Source organism: Pseudophryne corroboree, chromosome 7 (genome assembly GCF_028390025.1).
Source record: "Pseudophryne corroboree isolate aPseCor3 chromosome 7, aPseCor3.hap2, whole genome shotgun sequence".
NCBI lineage: Eukaryota > Metazoa > Chordata > Amphibia > Anura > Myobatrachidae > Pseudophryne > Pseudophryne corroboree.
In genome coordinates, this window is record NC_086450.1 from 136424204 (window position 1) to 136447056 (window position 22853).

General features: G+C 46.7%; 1 protein-coding gene and 1 non-coding gene across 6 annotated transcripts in view; both read right to left on the minus strand.

Moving 5' to 3' along the window:
- Nucleotides 1-1584: 1584 nt before the first annotated feature.
- Nucleotides 1585-22853, minus strand: part of PKP4 (plakophilin 4) — a 667418-nt gene continuing 646149 nt past the window's right edge. For all 5 annotated transcript variants that reach the window (XM_063933691.1, XM_063933687.1, XM_063933688.1 and 2 more), the window contains 2 exons: nucleotides 9639-9712; nucleotides 1585-2568 (listed from right to left, as the gene is read on the minus strand). In XM_063933691.1, the coding sequence (XP_063789761.1) occupies nucleotides 2320-2568; nucleotides 9639-9712 (323 nt within the window). In that variant the 3' untranslated portion in view covers nucleotides 1585-2319. The remainder of the gene's footprint in view (nucleotides 2569-9638; nucleotides 9713-22853) is intronic.
- LOC134946900 (U5 spliceosomal RNA) lies at nucleotides 7266-7378 on the minus strand. Its single transcript, XR_010182467.1, has one exon. It is a non-coding gene; the product is annotated as a U5 spliceosomal RNA (small nuclear RNA).

Consider the following 22853-nt stretch of genomic DNA (forward strand, 5'->3'; position numbering starts at 1 on the left):
CATATTATACTACATTGTGCAATTAATAGTTTATCATTTTTATTTATTTTGAGTGACATAAGAAATATTAACCTACCAAAATGTGCGGCTGCACATGCTTAGTCTTCAGACTGCTCCTGGGCAAAATATCTTGTCATAGCCTTTGGATCCCTCCCTCAGTAACTCATGTAATGTAGCACATATGATCCAATGGCTAACACCATCTGAAGATTAGCTACTGGGCTGAGCTTCAGGAATGTTTTGTATTCTGGACCCTGTAAATTTTGCATTTTAGAAGCCAGGGGGATAGCAGCAGATCTGATATCTGCGTGGCCCGCCTAAATACATACTAGGAATATTTGTGGGTATTTATCAAACACAATATTGCAAGACATCCCCTGAAACATTTTTTGGGGGTGTCCTGTAAAGTGAAATATGGCCCTAATACCATTTCAGACAATCCGGCTTAGGTCTGAATGGTGCGACCTGGGAATTTACTCCCAGATCGCAGCTAGATGCCTCTAATTGGTGTTTGGCGTGATGGAAGGGCGGGCTGCCTGGATGGGGCGTGCGCCGGCTGCTGCAGTTCTTGCTGCAGTGAGTAGTAAAAGCAGCCAGCGCAGCCTAACACAGGTGGCCTGTTGTGGTGAGAGTTTGGCTGGTGTGTGTGTGTGTGACAGTTTGGTGTGTGTGTATATTACATGTATGTGTGCGTGTGTTTGAGTGTGATGTGTATGTGTAAGATGTACGTGTGTGTGTGTGTAACGTGTGTGTGTGTGTATAACATGTGACATGATAGTAGCCTGATCTGCCCTTGCTGCCAGGGGAGACCAGGCTTATGTCTGAAAGGGGTTGACCCGAGAATTTCCCAGGTCTCAGGTTTAGTGTGAAAGGGGTCTCCACCAAAAATGAAGAGATGAAAAACCCGGGACTGAGCAGGGAAATTCCCGAGTCGTATGTCTGAAAGGGGTATAAGACGTTGTAGAGTGAATTTTGCTGGACTATTTTTGTAATATCTGGTGGAGATTAATTAAAAAAAGAGTTCTTGTGTAGCTACAATGTGTACACACAGCACTAAAAAGGAACGTTGTGACAAAATACATTTTTATAATGCAGAAAACTAGGGATTTCCCAGCTGAACATAAGGGAAATGAGATTAGAGAAGGGCGATTCCTGGATTGTGTAATACAAAGTAGTCAATGGGTGCTGCATTACATGTTGGTCATCTGGGCTATAAAACATACTGTTGGGGTTTATTAGAGGTTAGGGTGTCCAGGCTTGCTCCCCAAAAGTCTTTAAACTAATAAGATAATGTTACTTTATAGGGACAGACAAGAAAACAAAAAGATCAATCGCCATTATACTTACCGTTTAATGATGTAAAGTTATTATCGGACATGACACTTTGTAGACATTCACAGGACAGATGTGTTCTGTGCGGTTCTGTGGCTTATGAGGCCTTTGGGTTTTTACTCTTCCATTCCAAACCCTTACAAGCTAGTTATTACCGTGTGTCATTACCATGAGGACAACCCAGCACCACACACAAAACACTTACACAGAACAAGGTACTGACCAACAGAGGAGCAGACATGTACGCAGGAACATTTTCTGTGGATGAGCTGTCCACATTTATTGTATCTTCCATGTGCATAGAAAATGGCAGTGAGACTTATGAAAGAGGCAGGGAATGGACAATGGTATAGATTATGCTCTGCTATTGAATGACGCTATGAGTAGAAACGTTAGAATTTATTATAGCGATTTCCATCTCTGCTTTTCCAGTGATTGCAAATGATACACTGCAATACGAATGATGGCACAGCAAAGGGTTAATGGCACTGCTGTATTTACATCAGTGAGAAAGAAAAAAAATGTACAATACAGGATAGCATACAGGGTCAACATTTAGAAACAGTAAAACAAATAAGCATTCATTTGATCCATATTTCTGTACATACTACGTGGAACGAGACTTTATTCACATTAAAAAATAAAAATATCAAGATTTGATTTGACCATAGACATATTCCCCCAAAATCATTTTTTTCATCAACCTCATACCTTCCCGCACATTGCTCGCACCATCACCAGACTACAGAGCTACAAGCATAAAGAGCTACACCCTAAAACGTAAACAAAAAAAGTAAAAAAAAAAAAAAATTAAACACCCATCTTGCTTTAATTCCTCTCGCTCAGGATAATCCTTCAGAAAAAAAAAATCACCGTCTACCATGATCCTTCTTTATTTCACTTTCTGTTTCCATCATTAAAAAAACAGCAAATAAGGCCATTCAAAAACCAGGTCAAGCATAATTAGTAATTAGAGTCCAACAACTCCTACACCCACGAGTCCGGAGATCCTGGGTACTGTTCTGATCTGTAGGAGGGTCTTCTAGTGGAGTAAAAGTCAACATAGTTTGTGGTTGATTTAAGTCCGTATTGTGCGTTTGAGTCCGTCGCTGATGTGAATTGAGCGCGTTCATCAAAATACGGGTCTTCGTAGCTATGTGGCGACTGCAAATACAATCGGTAGGAGTCATAGTTTTTCCTATTTGAATCTTCAGGGCTATAATACAGCTGATGGGACTAGTGACAAATGAGAAGGTTATATTAATAGGGAGAGGAACTGGACAAGGATTCATATACAAGACATTTATATCGCCAGGACCGATAGAGCTGGATAGAAGCAGTCCTAAAACTGACTCAATGTGGTATCGCCGTGTTTAATGCAACAGTGTCTTGTGCTGATCTTGGATCTATGAAGGAATACATTGCTCAAATATTTGTACAACAAATAACTGCAGTATCACAAAGCCACCACTAGATGGCATTATGGAAACCTATATTTTGTTTCTTAGAACTGCAGGCATCTTTCATGTGCAAAACGGAGATAGATGTGTGATGTTATGTATGGAGGTGTATAAAAATATGGATTAATCTTTCAGAAAAAATTAAAGATTCCTCGGGTATATACCAGTCCTGCTTTATAAACTGAAACTTGCAGGCTACATACGGAGGGAGGCACTTGCAGAAGGGAAGACCAGAGGGAGCACACTAATTACTCTAAGACAAGTGATAATGTGGGATTGGATTATTGCTACTACACTAGAATAAGTGGATCTCTCTCCGCGAAACAAGACTAATTAATAGTATCATATGCCTATAAATATGTAATTCAGCAGACCACAACATTAGAGAATAGTGGGAGTATGTTTCAGTATTAAATGGTGGTTGCTCCAGGCATAGTACACGGAGCCTGAATCTCACACTTAAATATTGATTTGAACTCACTTCTTGGTTTATGCCTGTCAATAGGTACAGAACTAATAAACATAAAAATAGGATTTTGGTACTTACCAGGTAAATCCTTTTCTTTGAATCCATAGGGGGCACTGGAGTACTCTTGGGATATGGGCGGCGTAGCAGAACAAAGGCACTGAATATTTAAATTTAGAACTCTCCACCCCTCCATATCCCTAGAGTACCTCAGTGTACGAACCCAGTGTTTTTACTGAGCGAACTACTATAGAGAGGTTGACAATGGAGAATTCCTATAACATAACGGACAACAACAAAGTTGACCCATAACGTTAGTGTCAACTAAACAGTTGACAGCATAACCGATAGACCTTTATAGTTTGAACCAATCGGTGAAAATGTGTTACCATAAGCTCCTTTGAGCTTAATACAAACCAGGTAAAACGTGTTACCCTAAGCTCCTCTGAGCTTAAAACAACCCAGGTAAAACTGCTCTGGGTGGGCGTCCAGTGCCCCCTATGGATTCAAAGAAAAGGATTTACCTGGTAAGTACCAAAATCCTATTTTCTTTTTCATCCACTAGGGGTCACTGGAGTACTCTTGGGACGTACCAAAGCTTCCCTCGTGGGCGGGAGAGCTGTTTGACACTTGTAACAGTAGGCAGCCAAAGCTAGATGCTGATGCCGCAACCATTCATAACGTGTAAACGTGCACAAACGTGGTGCACTGAAGGCTATGTAGCCGCGTCGTAGACGCTCCACGACCCGCTGGGTCTGACATTCCCACAGAGCCTGTGGGATGAGCTATTACTGACGTAGGCGATTGTAACTTAGCCTTAAAGTAAGCATGACTTGTAGTCATTATTGTAACTTAGCCTTAAAGTAAGCCTGACTTGTAGTCATTATTATTATCCCACTGGATAATATCTGCTGAGAAACTGGCTAACCCCAGTTGGCAGCATTATAGAGAACAAACAACGTATCCGTATCACGTACTGTAGACGTTCGGGACATATATAAACGCGTAATGCGTGTACCACATTCAGAATTCTAGAATGTGCTGTCAACACAGGAACCACTATTGGTTTATTGATGTGAAGAATAATAAAGCGGAATTCGTCCGAAGATCTGCTTTGTCATGAGAAAACTCAAATACGGTGGCTTGGAATACAAGGCACCCAAATATGAAAACAAAACCCTTGCTGAAGCTAAGGCTAGAAGAAAAATGTTTTCCCAAGTGAGAAACTTAATCCCCATTTATTGTAAGGGTTCAAAATATGAAAACTGTAAGAAATCTGAACCCAACCTCAAGTCACCTGGCGCTGTAGGTGGGATAAATGGAGGCTGCACTTTGATGACACCTTGTAGAAAGGTGTGTACAGACGCAATAGAGTCAAACGTCTTTGAAAATAAGTTGACCACACAGATACCTGCACCCTCAGTGCAGATAAACGCAGTTTTCCATCCCACCCCGTTTAACAGAATACGGGTAACTTGAAGGATGATGTCGGAAACTTCCGAGCTTTACCACCTATGTAAGCACACCAAATTTTGTAATAATAAGCTGCCTTAAGCGGCTTACTAGCTCGTAACATGGTTGGTATAATACTGTAATGCCCTATTTCTTTTCTTAAGAGGGCGGTCTGAACCCTCACCCCGTCAACCGCAGCTGCGGTACATAGGTAATAGGTACATAGGTAACTATGGGTAAAAGAACGTTCCCTGTTGTAACAGGCTGGACGTATTATGAGCGGGCCAAGATCGTGTGCAAGTATTCCTTGGAGATTCGAGAAGCAAGCTCTCCGAAACCCATGAGATATCACTAGTATGACTGTGACGAACTGTCTTATGATCCGTTTTGGCAACGGAGAGAGCAGCGGAAAATGGTGGAGCCAGATACACGATGCTGAATGACCACACGAATGTGAGAAACTCCACCGCCACTGCCCTTGTGATCTGTTGTTTTGTACACATACTGAGCTGTAATTGTGGCGAGATGCCATCAAGTATACCTGAGGGTAACCCCCTTCTGTGGACTCACATATGAAACACCTCTGGATTTAATGTCCAGTTTTCAGGATCTAAATCCTGACGGGTGAGATCATCTGTCTAACAGATGTCCACTCACGGAATGAACCCCGTTGACATTATCACATAATGGTGTTCTGGGCAATTGAGGATTCGAGTTACCTGCCGCATTGCCATGCGGCTTCTTGGTTCTCCCTGGTTGTTGTGTATGCAACTCCCGTTGCGTTGTCTGACTGTTGGTCAGACTGAAAGCGAAGCATGTAGTGCATTGTAAAATGCACGGAGTTTCAGGACATTTATCGACAGCAATCTGTCGTGATCCGTCTCAGAACCTCTGTCGCTGAACTTTTTTAACTACAACTCCTGAACCTCTGAGACTCTCGTCCAGATTACATACACCCTCGCCCCTCTGTGGGAAACGCGAGTGAAGGCCGGCGAACTAAATCGCTTTGAAACACATCATTATTCTTAACAGGCGAATCCAGCAATGTACCGCTAGTGCGCGTGTTTTGCACTAATTACTAGATGTACATTTGTTCTTGCTGGTGTAGTAGGTAAATGTCTTCGATTTACCGTATTTATAATCTTACCTAGGAATTGACGTCGTTTAGACGGAATTAGATGCGATTGTTTTTGAACTTGATCTGCCACCGCAGTATACATTAGTAGCGCAAGTTAGAGGAACTCTGTTGAGACAGAGTTCTGAGATGAGCTATCATCACCAACATCACTTTGGTAAATACCCGAGGCGACAAGAAACGGTAGACCTGAAATGGTTAATGGTTGTGGCGTTTTGCAAACGCTAGAACCTGTGATGAACAAACCGGAATGGGTAAATACGCATTGTGAAGATCAAATGCAATTATGCAATTTTGTGGCTCTAATAAGCAAAATACTAACCGCAGAAATTCCTTTTTCAAACTGCAGTAAGTGACTTGCTGATTGAGATTGCGACGGAGCTGTCTGGTTTTGCTCAAACAGAGGGGAATAAGTAACCCTGACTCTGTTGGTGTACTACTGCCTGGATTATAAAGACAGCTGAAAACCAGCAGAAACTAAATGGCAACCTGCCAAACCGTTCGACAGAGGCAGTCTTGTCCTTTAATCTGTAAATAGCTGAGACATCCATGAGTTGAAGTCTGGAACCCCCGCAAATGTAACATGTAAAGACGCGCTTCCACAATTGGAAAAGAGGTCATCAAACCACTGGCTTGCTGACTGTAGCGTCCTGTCGTTGCAAGGCGTGACTGTCTTGTACCACCGCCTGGAAAAAACTGAAGTCTAAAGGGACTAAACGCCGGCACAAGTATTTCCGTTTTGATACTGAATGCGGTAATGGCTGAATATCAAATTTAGGACCAAACAAGCTCTGGCCTTGTCGTGCTGAAACTAGCGACGATGAAAAGTGAGAATCGAAGTAACCGGCGTTAGTAGAAGCTTTACAGATATACTCTGCAGCTTCTTTTAACAGTTATCTCATTGTTTGCATACATAGAGTCTAGTGACCCAAATGTATCTTGGGTCTTTATAATGTTTGACACAGACGCATTTACCAATGGCGGATCGCGTCATTTTGGAAACGATTAAATAGTGGTCAAAGTCTACTCAGTCTTTGTAAAAATGGAGACATTGACTCACTGGGATTTAGCAATGTACGTCAACAACCCCGCACTATCTGAGTGCTGGTCTAATGTACCCTTCTCACTCGTAGTTATCGGTGTGAGATCTGACATAGAATCGTGCATTAAATTATAAGACCAGTTAAATAAACACCCTGGTACCCAAAGGGAAATTGGCCCTTTGGAAAGACTGTCTTTTGTTAGAGCAGGCGGAGTACGGAGTACTTCCGAGACTCCGATGTTACCGCTCTTTTAATTTGAATTGCCCATGCTTATAGGATTTTTTAAATTATTTTTAGTCTGCTCTAGAGCCTTACTCGCTATGCAGACAGACACCACAATAGGCAACGGACAGACACTTGCACGACTTATTGAAGTTATTATGTGTCATATATATATTTTATTGTATATGAAACTCATGGTTGTTCCTCTCTACGGAAATCTTTAGTAAAAGGCGAAAGACTTATTCGCTCTGAAGAGAAACAAGAGTATTCTTATGTGAAAAGCAGTTCACATGGGCATGTGAAACCCGAACCAAATTCCCACTAACACCCCTGCGCCTCTGGTGGCTTAGAGATGTAGGGCAGGAATGTTCCAGAATTACACACTGGAAAACAACAGGAAGCATGGTTAAAATGGCCCCTTTGCCATGCTGACCCTGATAATCACAGAACAAATTACAATTGTTTCCGTGTTAATATATTATACAGTATAATCACAGGCCGGGTACAACACATGCTCTATGAATAAATATATCTAAGCTCATAGCCTATGATAATTACATACATTAATATATTTATACAGCATTAATATAGGCTCAATAGCCTATTATACAGTGATACCACCGACCTTAATATAGGCTCCCTAGCCTATTTACAGTGTTAATAACAGCCATTAATATATAGGCTCCATAGCCTATTCACAGACAGTAATATAGATTCAATAGCCTATTACTGCCAGGACAGGTACAATACCTTATAAATACCTGTGATATATATATATATACCCTGCTGTTGATATATTTGATCCGCCAGCTTCCACCGTGCCTCTTCCCCTTGTCTGCGGGAAGCCTACACTGGCATGTCACCGTCTCTGTACTGAGACTGAGGGAGCTGCGGCTGTATGGCGCTGGGCGGCCGGACGTAGCTGGGCGGCCGGACGTAGCTGGGCGGCCGAACTCTCTGCGGGAGGCCTGCACTAGCACTTGTGGATGGAAGGTGCCGGAGCGGCGGTCATACTAAGACTGAGTATGGCTTCCCCCCTGCTGTGCGGCCGGACGGGGCTGGGCGGCCGAACGGAGCGCTGGGACGGGCGGCTTGATGTCACCGTCTCTGTTATCTGTGTTAGACGTAGCGGCTGGGCTTGGCGGCGATGAGCGGCGAGGCAGCATATTAACCCCAACATAGCGGGGCGGCAGCCTGCGCTGACCGCCCCGTTCCCCAGCCTACCTTGCTTGCTCCTGATCATGGCTGCGACGGGGCTTCTTATGTGTAAGCTCCGTCCAGCTTCAGTGATGTGACTCATGGCTGTGACGGGGCTTCTTCTGTGTAAGCTCCGTCCAGCTCTGTAGTCCTGGCTGCGACGGGGCTTCTATGTGTAAGCTCCGTCCAGCTCTGTAGTCCTGGCTGCGACGGGGCTTCTATGTGTAAGCTCCGTCCAGCTTTCAGTCAGCTTCCAGTGATCTATGGCTGCGACGGGGCTTCTTCTGTGCAAGCTCCGTCCAGCTCTCTAGTCCTGGCTGCTCTTTTCAGGAGCAGTGGGCTGTCTGTGGCTGTGAGGGTGCTCTTTGTGAGGACCGACACGCCATGCGCTGCCCGTGCAGCGGCACTATCCCGGACCCATGTCTTTCTTGAAACTGGGAAGGGATGTGCTCTTAAAAAAAAATAAAAAATAAAAAATTAATAAAATCTTCCAACAAGTGTGGGAATCCCACAAGCCGATGTTAGTGCTTTGAGCACAGAAAAAACACTGGGTTCGTACACTGAGGTACTCTAGGGATATGGAGGGGTGGAGAGTTCTAAATTTAAATATTCAGTGCCTTTGTTCTGCTACGCCGCCCATATCCCAAGAGTACTCCAGTGACCCCTAGTGGATGAAAAAGAAATACACATTACATTGCATAAGAGCTACTGACAACACAGCATTCAGCTACACATCAAATACATCCATAAATAAGTCAGTCCTATCTTCTATTAAAAGGGGCTTCAATGGGACTACTGCCGGGAACACCAGTGTGGTGACCCCCTGCCACAGGTATTGTGAATATTATAGAAGCCAGCTTCTACAGATTCCCATGCACATTCCTTTTTGGACTTATGCATGGGAAGAACTGACAGATAATAACAGCAGGAGATCGCCCTGTATTTGGCCCCCAGTGGCTAATTAGCCCAAGTAGAATCCTTTCTGGCTGTTTATGAAGTGTCCTAATTTCACTACATTGTGTGTCATATGAGTGGCTAATGCACATCCAGAACCTCCTATTCCAGCAATCGCTTTTTAGTTTTTCAGTGACTGGTTTCTTTTACCAGTAATGATTACTAATCCATATTCTTTAAAGCAAAATGCCTTCCCACTACCAGGACCCATTCGCTACTGTATCTGAGGTTTGGGAGAGGATGGGGATGAGAGCAGGTGGTTGAGTAAAGCGCTACAACTGGCCGGATTTAACATTTTGGGTGGTTTCTTTTAATGTTGAACCAGAAGGGAAACCAAAAGATTCATTAATGCTTTAATTAAAGAAGGAAAAGGTTACCTGTTGCCGCCTGTTCTGCTCACGTGCTGGTGATGAATAGGAACTGATGTAGATAGGGGATGCTTTGCTGGACCCTGTAACAATAATGCGTGTTAGTCCCCTGGGTCAGACGTTACAGCGCTATGTGTGAAGACACTGTAGAGATACACAGGCATTTTACAATCTGTACACATGGAATGGAATGTTAGATTATGTGAGCAGTAAGAGCTCTGTATATCGGGAACATACAGCAATGTGGACAATTTAACTGTCACCAAACAGAAGAGAGACTTTAAATGGATGTTGCCAGCACCTGATCATCATTCTCACAGACAATAGCACTTGAAAATCTCTGGGATCTTAAAGCTATTCTTGAACAGATATATATATTCCATCTTGTAAACTCAAGGCAATGAGGATTTACACTTCCGACACAGCAGCTATAAAAATGATTCACCTGCTTTAACATTTTCTTACATTTTGGTAGAAAAACAGACCCAAAATATTCAAACAAAAATCCTCAAAGTCATTTTATTAATGAGTAAATAAGAATTTATCACCGGTAATTCTATGTCTCGTAGTCCGTAGTGGATGCTGGGGACTCCGTAAGGACCATGGGGAATAGCGGCTCCGCAGGAGACTGGGCACATCTAAAGAAAGATTTAGGACTATCTGGTGTGCACTGGCTCCTCCCCCTATGACCCTCCTCCAGACCTCAGTTAAGATACTGTGCCCGGAAGAGCTGACACAATAAGGAAGGATTTTGAATCCCGGGTAAGACTCATACCAGCCACACCAATCACACCGTACAACTCGTGATAATAAACCCAGTTAACAGTATGATAACAATGGAGCCTCTGAACAGATGGCTCCCAACAATAACCCGATTAGTTAACAATAACTATTTACAAGTATTGCAGACAATCCGCACTTGGGATGGGCGCCCAGCATCCACTACGGACTACGAGAAATAGAATTACCGGTGAGTAAATTCTTATTTTCTCTGACGTCCTAGTGGATGCTGGGGACTCCGTAAGGACCATGGGGATTATACCAAAGCTCCCAAACGGGCGGGAGAGTGCGGATGACTCTGCAGCACCGAATGAGAGAACTCAAGGTCCTCCTCAGCCAGGGTATCAAATTTGTAGAATTTAGCAAACGTGTTTGCCCCTGACCAAGTAGCAGCTCGGCAAAGTTGTAAAGCCGAGACCACTCGGGCAGCCGCCCAAGATGAGCCCACTTTCCTTATGGAATGGGCTTTTACAGATTTAGGCTGTGGTAGTCCTACCGCAGAATGCGCAAGCTGAATAGTGCTACAAATCCAGCGCGCAATAGTCTGCTTAGAAGCAGGAGCACCCAGCTTGTTGGGTGCATACAGGATAAACAGCGAGTCAGTTTTCCTGACTCTAGCCATCCTGGAAACATAAATTTTCAGGGCCCTGACTACATCCAGTAACTTGGAATCCTCCAAGTCCCTAGTAGCCGCAGGCACCACAATAGGTCGGTTCAAGTGAAAAGCTGATACCACCTTTGGGAGAAACTGAGGACGAGTCCTCAACTCTGCCCTATCCATATGGAAAATCAGATAAGGGCTTTTACAAGACAAAGCCGCCAATTCTGATACACGCCTGGCCGAAGCCAGGGCCAACAGCATGACCACTTTCCACGTGAGATATTTCAAATCCACGGTTTTAAGTGGCTCAAACCAATGTGATTTCAGGAACTCCAAAACCACATTGAGATCCCAAGGTGCCACTGGGGGCACAAAAGGAGGCTGAATATGCAGAACTCCTTTGACAAATGTCTGAACTTCAGGCAGTGAAGCCAGTTCTTTCTGGAAGAAAATCGACAGAGCCGAAATCTGGACCTTAATGGACCCCAATTTGAGGCCCAACGTCACGCCTGCTTGCAGGAAATGGAGGAATCCACCCAGTTGAAATTCTTCCGTTGGGGCCTTCCTGGCCTCACACCAAGCAACATATTTCCGCCAAATGCGGTGATAATGTTTTGCAGTGACATCCTTCCTGGCTTTGATCAGGGTAGGGATGACTTCCTCCGGAATGCCTTTTTCCTTCAGGATCCAGTGTTCAACCTCCATGCCGTCAAACGCAGCCGCGGTAAGTCTTGGAACAGGCAGGGCCCCTGCTGCAGCAGGTCCCGCCTTAGCAGTAGAGGCCATGGGTCCTCTGAAAGTATCTCTTGAAGTTCCGGGTACCAAGCCCTTCTTGGCCAATCCGGAACCACGAGTATAGTTCTCACTCCTCCCCTTCGTATTATTCTCAGTACCTTGGGAATGAGGCGCAGAGGAGGAACCATATAAACCGACTGGTACACCCACGGTGTTACTAGAGCGTCCACAGCGATCGCCTGAGGGTCCCTTGACCTGGCGCAATATCTTTTTAGCTTTTTGTTGAGGCGGGACGCCAACATGTCCACCTGTGGTCTTTCCCAACGGTTTACCAGCATTTGGAAGACTTCTGGATGAAGTCCCCATTCTCCCGGGTGGAGGTCGTGCCTGCTGAGGAAGTCTGCTTCCCAGTCCTCCACTCCCGAAATGAACACTGCTGACAGTGCTAACACGTGATTTTCCGCCCATCGGAGAATCCTTGTGGCTTCTGCCATTGCCCTCCTGCTTCTTGTGCCTTCCTGTCTGTTTACATGGGCGACCGCCGTGATGTTGTCTGATTGGATCAGTACCGGCTGGTTTTGAAGCAGGGGTCTTGCTTGGCTTAGGGCATTGTAAATGGCTCTTAGCTCCAGAATATTTATGTGAAGTGAAATCTCCTGATTTGACCACAGTCCCTGGAAATTTCTTCCTCGTGTGACCGCTCCCCAGCCCCGAAGGCTGGCATCCGTGGTCGCCAGGACCCAGTCCTGTATTCCGAATCTGCGGCCCTCTAGGAGATGAGCCCTCTGCAGCCACCACAGTAGTGACACCCTGGTCCTTGCCGACAGGGTTATCCGCTGCTGCATCTGGAGATGCGACCCGGACCATTTGTCCAACAGGTCCCACTGGAAAATCCTTGCGTGGAACCTTCCGAATGGAATTGCTTCGTACGAAGCTACCATTTTTCCCAGGACTCGCGTCCACTGGAAGAAACACTTTTTTCTGGTCTGTGTCCAGAATCATTCCCAGGAACAGAAGACGTGTCGTCGGGACCAGCTGTGACTTTGGGATATTGAGAATCCAGCCGTGCTGCTGCAGCACTTCCCGAGAAAGTGCTACCCCCACTAACAACTGTTCCTTGGACCTCGCCTTTATCAGGAGATCGTCCAAGTACGGGATAATTAAACCCCCCTTCTTCCGAAGGAGTATCATCATTTCGGCCATTACCTTGGTAAAGACCCTCGGTGCCGTGGATAACCCAAACGGCAGCGTCTGGAACTGATAGTGACAGTCCTGTACCACAAACCTGAGGTACTCCTGGTGAGGAGGGTAAATGGGGACATGCAGGTAGGCATCCTTGATGTCCAGGGAGACCATGTAATCCCCCTCGTCCAGGCTCGCAATAACCGCCCTGAGCGATTCCATCTTGAACTTGAACCTTCTGATATATGTGTTCAAGGATTTTTAAATTTAAGATGGGTCTCACCGAACCTTCCGGTTTCGGTACCACAAACATTGTGGAATAGTAACCCTTTCCTTGTTGAAGGAGGGGTACCTTGACAATCACTTGCTGTGAATACAGTTTTTTGGATAGCCACCAACACTGCCTCCCTGGCAGAGGGAGTTGCTGGTAAGGCAGATTTTAGGAAACGGTGGGGGGAGATGCTTCGAATTCCAGCCTGTACCCCTGAGATACTACTTGAAGGATCCAGGGATACACCTGTGAGAGAGCCCACTGTGCGCTGAAATTTCTGAGACGGGCCCCCACCGTACCCGGGTCCGCCTGTGAAGCCCCAGCGTCATGCTGTGGACTTACCGGACGCGGGGGAGGACTTCTGCTCTTGGGAACTGGCTGTATGCTGCAGTTTTTTCCCTCTACCTTTTCCTCTCGGCAGAAAAGATGCGCCTCTAGCCCTCTTGTTTTTATGGGGCCGAAAGGACTGTACTTGATAATACGGTGCTTTCTTTTGCTGTGGGGTAGCCTGTGGCAAAAATGTCGATTTCCCAGCCGTAGCTGTGGAAACGAGATCTGAAAGACCATCCCCAAAACAGTTCCACCCCCCTATAAGGCAAAACTTCCATGTGCCTTTTTGAATCGGCATCATGTATATATATATAGCTTTAAGGGTAGCCTCCTGCTTTCTATCAGCAGGTTCCTTTAGGGCGGCCGTATCCGTAGACGGTAGTGCCACTTTTTTTGATAAACGTGTAAGCGCTTTATCTACCCTAGGGGGTGTTTCCCAACGTGACCTATCCTCTGGCGGGAAAGGGTACGCTGCCAATAACCGTTTAGAAATTATCAATTTCTTATCGGGGAAGTCCACGCTTCCTCACACAGCTCATTTAATTTCTCAGATGCAGGAAAAACTACTGGTAGTTTTTTCTCACCAAACACACCAAAGTACCTGGGGTACTATCAGAAATGTGTAATACATTTTTCATTGCCTCAATCGTGTAACGGGTGGCCCTATTGGAAGGTACACTAGTATCATCGTCGTCGACACTGGAGTCGGTATCCGTGTCAACATCTGTGTCTGCCATCTGAGGTAGCGGGCGTTTTAAAGCCCCTGATGACATTTGAGACGCTTGGACAGGCACAAGCTGAGTAGCTGGCTGTCCTATGTCGTTAAACCTTTTATGTAAGGAGCTGACACTGTCACGTAATTCCTTCCATAAGTCCATCCACACAGGTGTCGACCCCGCAGGGGGTGACATCACATTCACAGGCATTTGCTCTGCCTCCACATCATTTTCCTCATCATACATGTCGACACAGCAGTACCGACACATAGCACACACACAGGGAATGCTCTGACAGAGGACAGGACCCCACAAAGCCCTTTGGGGAGACAGAGGGAGAGTATGCCAGCACACACCAGAGCGCTATATAACAGAGGGATATCACTATACAGAGTGTTTTCCCCTATAGCTGCTTGTATTATATATATATACTGCGCCTAAATTTATTGCCCCCCCCTCTCTTTTTAACCCTTTCTGTAGTGCAGGACTGCAGAGGAGAGCCAGGGAGCGATCCCTCCAGCGGAGCTGTGAGGGAAAATGGCGCCAGTGTGCTGAGGGAGATGGCTCCGCCCCTTTTTCGGCGGGCTTTCTCCCGCTGTTTGTGTAAATCTGGCAGGGGTAATTTACACCTATATAACCTCTAGGGCTATATATGGTGTCAGTTTTGCCAGCCAAGGTGTTAATATTGCTGCTCAGGGCGCCCCCCCCCCAGCGCCCTGCACCCATCAGTGACCGGAGTGTGTGGTGTGCATGAGGAGCAATGGCGCACAGCTGCAGTGCTGTGCGCTACCTTGGAGAAGACAGAAGTCTTCAGTCGCCGATTTTCCGGACACTTCTTGCTTCTGGCTCTGTAAGGGGGACGGCGGCGCGGCTCCGGGACCGGACGACGAGGTCGGGTCCTGTGTGCGATCCCTCTGGAGCTAATGGTGTCCAGTAGCCTAAGAAGCCCAAGCTACCACCAGTTAGGTAGGTTCGCTTCTTCTCCCCTTAGTCCCTCGTTGCAGTGAGCCTGTTGCCAGCAGGTCTCACTGTAAAATAAAAAACCTAAACTATACTTTCTTTCTAGGAGCTCAGGAGAGCCCCTAGTGTGCATCCAGCTCGGCCGGGCACAGAAATCTAACTGAGGTCTGGAGGAGGGTCATAGGGGGAGGAGCCAGTGCACACCAGATAGTCCTAAATCTTTCTTTAGATGTGCCCAGTCTCCTGCGGAGCCGCTATTCCCCATGGTCTTTACGGAGTCCCCAGCATCCACTAGGACGTCAGAGAAATAGAGAACAAAAAATACAAATAAGTATAAACACTTTAGTACAATACACTTGTATAACCCCTGGTACAATCAGTTGTCTTCAGAGGTCACCCAATTAATTGATTGGAGTTCAAGTACTCCAATTGATTTAAAAAAAATTCCATATGCCTGTGAGTGACTGTCGTTACATTTCCAAACATAAGCTTCCTCATGAAGATCAAGCAATTCTTAAAATGTGTTTTTTTTTTTAAATTACTGAATAGAAGATGAATAAAATAATATTTACATATATTTCCTGGCAGCATGTATCCCAAAACCGTGAGTGGGAGGACCAGGAGAAATAGGTTAGGGGCTGTGGCCACATAACGGTGCAGATGCTGGTGCATGTAGCAATTATTTATCGTTGCTCTGCATAGGACATACAGTAGCTTTCAACTGCCAGATTGTTTGGGAAAATGAAGTTGTGATTGTGATGTCTGGACAAAGCCCTCAAACTGACTGTCCTGCTGAAATCGGGACTGCTGGTAAGTATGTGGCACACTGAAGGTCATCAAAAACATGTGAGACAGTATGGCACAACCTTGAGTCTGCCTGAACTAGATTGCCCCCCAAAACAAACTACCTATGAGAAAAGGGCACGAAGGACTTGGTGTAACCCAAAAGGCCTATGGCAACTATGACAGTTATTATGGAGGAAAGCCTGTTGTATTCTACAAGAGCCCAGAAGGATGACTTGCATTCCAACAGGAGACTGACCCAATGCATACAGCAACAGAGATACTGGAGTGGTTTCAATACAAAAGAAATTAATGTCCGTTAAAGCCCAGACTCTAATCTCACTGACAGTAAGTGGAATGACTAGAAAATTGCTGTTCATCAAAAAGGTGCCATCCAATCTGATGGAGAACGAGCAATGCTGCAAAATGTATTTTGTTTTAATAAATCCATTCCGACTAAATGATTCAACTAAAATATGAAGTTGCCAAGGTGATGACATTATATAAGTAAAATGTCAGCTAGAGGTGGGAAGCCATTCTGTACGCTGGTCAGTACAGGTATGCTTTGGATGCAAGATATTACAAGGTTTCACTTCTAAGTAAAAACTTTGTCAAAAAGATAATGGGGTATATGCAATTCCGGGCGAATTGCGTTTTTTTTCGCCCGTTTTTTAATTCGACACAATTCGACCGTCGAATTGCGGCCGGTGGGTGCCGGAATTCGACATATTCAATAAAAACCGGATTCGACAGTCCCGCTGTCGAAAAGCGGACCAATTGACGGATAAGTGCATCCTGGATTCGACTTTTCCGACGGCGCAAAAATGGTTAAAATACACAGAAAAAAATTGCGTGGGGTCCCCCCTCCTAAGCATAACCAGCCTCTGGCTCTTTAAGCCGGTCCTGGTTGTAAAAATACGGGGAAAAAATTGACTGGGGATCCCCCGTATTTTAGAACCAGCACCAGGCTTTGCGTCCGGTCCTGGTGCAAAAAATACGGGGGACAAAAAGCGTAGGGGTCCCCCATATCTTTTGAACCAGCACCGGACTCCACTAGCTGGGGAGATAATGCCACTTTTATACCGGTCCCTGCGGCCGTGGCATTAAATATCCAACTAGTCACCCCTGGCCGGGGTACCTTGGAGGAGTGGGGACCCCTTAAATCAAGGGGTCCCCCCCTTCCAGCCACCCAAGGGCCAGGGGTGAAGCCAGAGGCTGTCCCCCCCATCCAAGGGCTGCGGATGGGGGGCTGATAGCCATGTGTAAGATTAAAAGAATATTGTTTTTTTTGCAGAAGAACTACAAGTCCCAGCAAGCCTCCCCCGCAAGCTGGTAATTGGAGAACCACAAGTACCAGCATGCGCGGGGGGGGGGGGGGGCGCGCTGGTACCTGTAGTTCTTCTGCAAAAAAAATACCCAAATAAAAACAGTACACGCACACCTTGAAAGTAAAACTTGATTACATACATGCCGACACACACATACTTACCTATGTTGACACGCCGACTCTGGCCACGTCTCCATCTGTCGACGTCTCCAAGTAGATCCGGGGTACCTGAAAATAAAATTATACTCGCCTAAATCCAGTGTCCTGTTATTATTTGTAATCCACGTACTTGGCAAAAAAACAAACCGCATACCCGGACCACGGACTGAAAGGGGTCCCATGTTTACACATGGGACCCCTTTCCCCGAATGCTGAGACCCCCTGTGACTCCTGTCACAGACTCCTTTGACCGCGAAGTTCCCATCATTGAATATAATGGAGGGGCTGTGCGATGCGCTGTCTGCCAGCTCAGACGCGCATAGGCAATCAGGAGAGTGCCACGACGTGGCGCTCCCTGATTGCCTGAAGGGACCCTCTGTGACAGGAGTCACAGGGGGTCTCAGCATTCGGGAAAAGGGGTCCCATGTGTAAACATGGGACCCCTTTCAGTCCGTGGTCCGGGTATGCAGTTTGTTTTTTTGCCAAGTACGTGGATTACAAATAATAACAGGACACTGGATTTAGGGGAGTATAATTTTATTTTCAGGTACCCCGGATTCCGAGACGTCGACAGATGGAGACGTGGCCAGAGTCGGCGTGTGAACATAGGTAAGTATGTGTGTGTCGGCATGTATGTAATAAAGTTTTACTTTCACTGTGCGCGTGTCCTGTTTTTATTTGGGTATTTTTTTTGCAGAAGAACTACAGGTACCAGCGGCCCCGTTTCCCCCCGCATGCTGGTACTTGTGGTTCTCCAAGTACCAGCGTGCGGGGGAGGCTTGCTGGGACTTGTAGTTCTTCTGCAAAAAACAATATTCTTTTATTTTTACACATGGCTATCAGCCCCCCATCTGCAGCCCTTGGATGGGGAGGGGAGGGGGGCCTTGATTCAAGGGGTCCCCACTCCTCCAGGGTACCCCGGCCAGGGGTGACTAGTTGGGTATTTAATGCCACGGCCGCAGGGACCGGTATAAAAGTGTCCCCCGGCTGTGGCATTATCTCCCCAGCTAGTGGAGCCCGGTGCTGGTTCAAAAAATACGGGGGACCCCTACGCTTTTTGTCCCCCGTATTTTTTGCCCCAGTCAATTTTCCCCCCGTATTATTCCAACCAGGACCGGCTCAAAGAGCCCGAGGCTGGTTATGCTTAGGAGGGGGGACCCCACGCATTTTTTCCCCAGAATTTTAACCCATTCCCGCCCCTTCCCACTGAAAACCATGCTCTCTCAATTTTAGTCAGTTAAAAAAAAAAAATAAGAATTTACTTACCGATAATTCTATTTCTCATAGTCCGTAGTGGATGCTGGGAACTCCGTAAGGACCATGGGGAATAGCGGCTCCGCAGGAGACTGGGCACAAAAGTAAAAGCTTTTAGGTCACCTGGTGTGCACTGGCTCCTCCCCCTATGACCCTCCTCCAAGCCTCAGTTAGGATACTGTGCCCGGACGAGCGTACATAATAAGGAAGGATCTTGAATCCCGGGTAAGACTCATACCAGCCACACCAATCACACCGTACAACTTGTGATCTGAACCCAGTTAACAGTATGATAAACGTAGGAGCCTCTGAAAAGATGGCTCACAACAATAAACAACCCGATTTTTGTAACAATAACTATATACAAGTATTGCAGACCATCCGCACTTGGGATGGGCGCCCAGCATCCACTACGGACTATGAGAAATAGAATTATCGGTAAGTAAATTCTTATTTTCTCTGACGTCCTAGTGGATGCTGGGAACTCCGTAAGGACCATGGGGATTATACCAAAGCTCCCAAACGGGTGGGAGAGTGCGGATGACTCTGCAGCACCGAATGAGAGAACTCCAGGTTCTCCTCAGCCAGGGTATCGAATTTGTAAAATTTAGCAAACGTGTTTGCCCCTGACCAAGTAGCTGCTCGGCAAAGTTGTAAAGCCGAGACCCCTCGGGCAGCCGCCCAAGATGAGCCCACTTTCCTTGTGGAATGGGCTTTTACAGATTTTGGCTGTGGCAGGCCTGCCACAGAATGTGCAAGCTGAATTGTACTACAAATCCAACGAGCAATCGTCTGCTTAGAAGCAGGAGCACCCAGCTTGTTGGGTGCATACAGGATAAACAGCGAGTCAGATTTTCTGACTCCAGCCGTCCTGGAAACATATATTTTCAGGGCCCTGACTACGTCCAGCAACTTGGAGTCCTCCAAGTCCCTAGTCGCCGCAGGTACCACAATAGGCTGGTTCATGTGAAACGCTGAAACCACCTTAGGGAGAAATTGAGGGCGAGTCCTCAGTTCTGCCCTGTCTGAATGAAAAATTAGGTAAGGGCTTTTATATGATAAAGCCGCCAATTCAGAGACACGCCTGGCTGAAGCCAGGGCTAACAGCATGACCACTTTCCATGTGAGATATTTCAATTCCACAGTGGTGAGTGGTTCAAACCAATGTGATTTTAGGAGACTCAACACTACATTGAGATCCCAAGGTGCCACTGGAGGCACAAAAGGAGGCTGTATATGCAGTACCCCTTTGACAAACGTCTGAACTTCAGGCACTGAAGCCAGTTCTTTTTGGAAGAAGATTGACAGGGCCGAAATTTGAACCTTGATGGACCCTAATTTTAGGCCCATAGATAGTCCTGTTTGCAGGAAATGCAGGAAACGACCCAGTTGAAATTCCTCTGTAGGGGCCTTCTTGGCCTCACACCACGCAACATATTTCCGCCAAATGCGGTGATAATGTTTTGCGGTTACATCCTTTCTGGCCTTGACCAGGGTAGGGATGACTTCATCTGGAATGCCTTTTTCCTTCAGGATCCGGCGTTCAACCTCCATGCCGTCAAACGCAGCCGCGGTAAGTCTTGAAACAGACAAGGTCCCTGCTGGAGCAGGTCCTTTCTGAGAGGTAGAGTCCACGGGTCCTCCGTGAGCATCTCTTGAAGTTTCGGGTACCAAGTCCTTCTTGGCCAATCCGGAGCCACGAGTATAGTTCTTACTCCTCTCCTTCTTATGATTCTCAGTACTTTGGGTATGAGAGGCAGAGGAGGGAACACATACACTGACTGGTACACCCACGGTGTTACCAGAGCGTCCACCGCTATTGCCTGAGGGTCCCTTGACCTGGCGCAATATCTGTCTAGTTTCTTGTTGAGACGAGACGCCATCATGTCCACCTTTGGTTTTTCCCAACGGTTTACAATCACGTGGAAGACTTCTGGGTGAAGTCCCCACTCCCCCGGGTGGAGGTCGTGTCTGCTGAGGAAGTCTGCTTCCCAGTTGTCCACTCCCGGAATGAACACCGCTGACAGTGCTGTCACATGATTTTCCGCCCAGCGAAGAATTCTTGCAGCTTCTGCCATTGCCCTCCTGCTTCTTGTGCCGCCCTGTCTGTTTACGTGGGTGACTGCCGTGATGTTGTCCGATTGGATCAAAACCGACTGACCCTGAAGCAGAGGCCTTGCTTGACTTAGGGCATTGTAAATTGCCCTTAGTTCCAGGATATTTATGTGAAGAGACGTTTCCATGCTTGACCACAAGCCCTGGAAGTTTCTTCCCTGTGTGACTGCTCCCCAGCCTCTCAGGCTGGCATCCGTGGTCACCAGAATCCAGTCCTGAATGCCGAATCTGCGGCCCTCTAGAAGATGAGCACTCTGCAACCACCACAGGAGAGACACCCTTGTCCTTGGAGATAGGGTTATCTGCCGATGCATCTGAAGATGCGATCCGGACCATTTGTCCAGCAGATCCCACTGAAACGTTCTTGCATGGAATCTTCCGAATGGAATCGCTTCGTAAGAAGCCATCATCTTTCCCAGGACCCTTGTGCATTGATGCACTGACACTTGTCCTGGTTTCAGGAGGTTCCTGACTAGCTCGGATAACTCCCTGGCCTTCTACTCCGGGAGAAACACCTTTTTCTGGACTGTGTCCAGAATCATCCCTAGGAACAGTAGACGTGTTGTTGGAATCAGCTGCGATTTTGGAATATTTAGAATCCACCCGTGCTGACGTAGCACCACCTGAGATAGTGCTACTCCGACCTCTAACTGTTCCCTGGACCTTGCCCTTATCAGGAGATCGTCCAAGTAAGGGATAATTAAGACGCCTTTTCTTCGAAGAAGAATCATCATCTCGGCCATTACCTTGGTAAAGACCCGTGGTGCCGTGGACAACCCAAACGGCAGCGTCTGAAACTGATAATGACAGTTCTGTACCACAAACCTGAGGTACCCTTGGTGAGAAGGGTAGATTGGGACATGGAGATAAGCATCTTTGATGTCCAGAGACACCATATAGTCCCCTTCTTCCAGGTTTGCTATCACTGCTCTGAGTGATTCCATCTTGAATTTGAACCTTTTTATGTAAGTGTTCAATGATTTTAGATTTAAAATCGGTCTCACCGAGCCGTCCGGCTTCGGTACCACAAACAGCGTGGAATAATACCCCTTTCCCTGTTGTAGGAGGGGTACCTTGATTATCACCTGCTGGGAATACAGCTTGTGAATAGCTTCCAATACTGCCTCCCCGTCGGAGGGAGACGTTGGTAGAGCAGACTTCAGGAACCGGCGAGGGGGAGACGTCTCGAATTCCAGTTTGTACCCCTGTGATACTACCTGCAGGATCCAGGGGTCCACTTGCGAGTGAGCCCACTGCGCGTTGAAATTTTTGAGACGGGCCCCCACCGTGCCTGAGTCCGCCTGTAAAGCCCCAGCGTCATGCTGAAGACTTGGCAGAAGCGGGGGAGGGCTTCTGATCCTGGGAAGAGGCTGCTTGCTGCAGTCTTTTTCCCCTTCCTCTGCCCCGGGGCAGAAATGAGTGGCCTTTTGCCCGCTTGCCCTTATGGGGACGAAAGGACTGAGTTTGAAAAGACGGTGTCTTTTTCTGCTGAGAGGTGACCTGGGGTAAAAAGGTGGATTTTCCAGCCGTCGCCGTGGCCACCAGGTCTGATAGACCGACCCCAAATAACTCCTCCCCTTTATACGGCAAAACTTCCATATGCCGTTTTGAATCCGCATCACCTGACCACTGTCGTGTCCATAAACTTCTTCTGGCAGAAATGGACAACGCACTTACTCTTGATGCCAGGGTGCAAATATCCCTCTGTGCATCTCGCATATATAGTAATGCATCCTTTAAATGCTCTATAGTCAATAATATACTGTCCCTATCCAGGGTATCAATATTTTCAGTCAGGGAATCCGACCAAGCCACTCCAGCACAGCACATCCAGGCTGAGGCGATTGCTGGTCGTAGTATAACACCAGTATGTGTGTATATACCTTTTAGGATATTTTCCAGCTTTCTATCAGCTGGTTCCTTGAGGGCGGCCGTTTCAGGAGACGGTAACGCCACTTGTTTTGATAAGCGTGTGAGCGCCTTATCTACCCTAGGGGGTGTTTCCCAACGC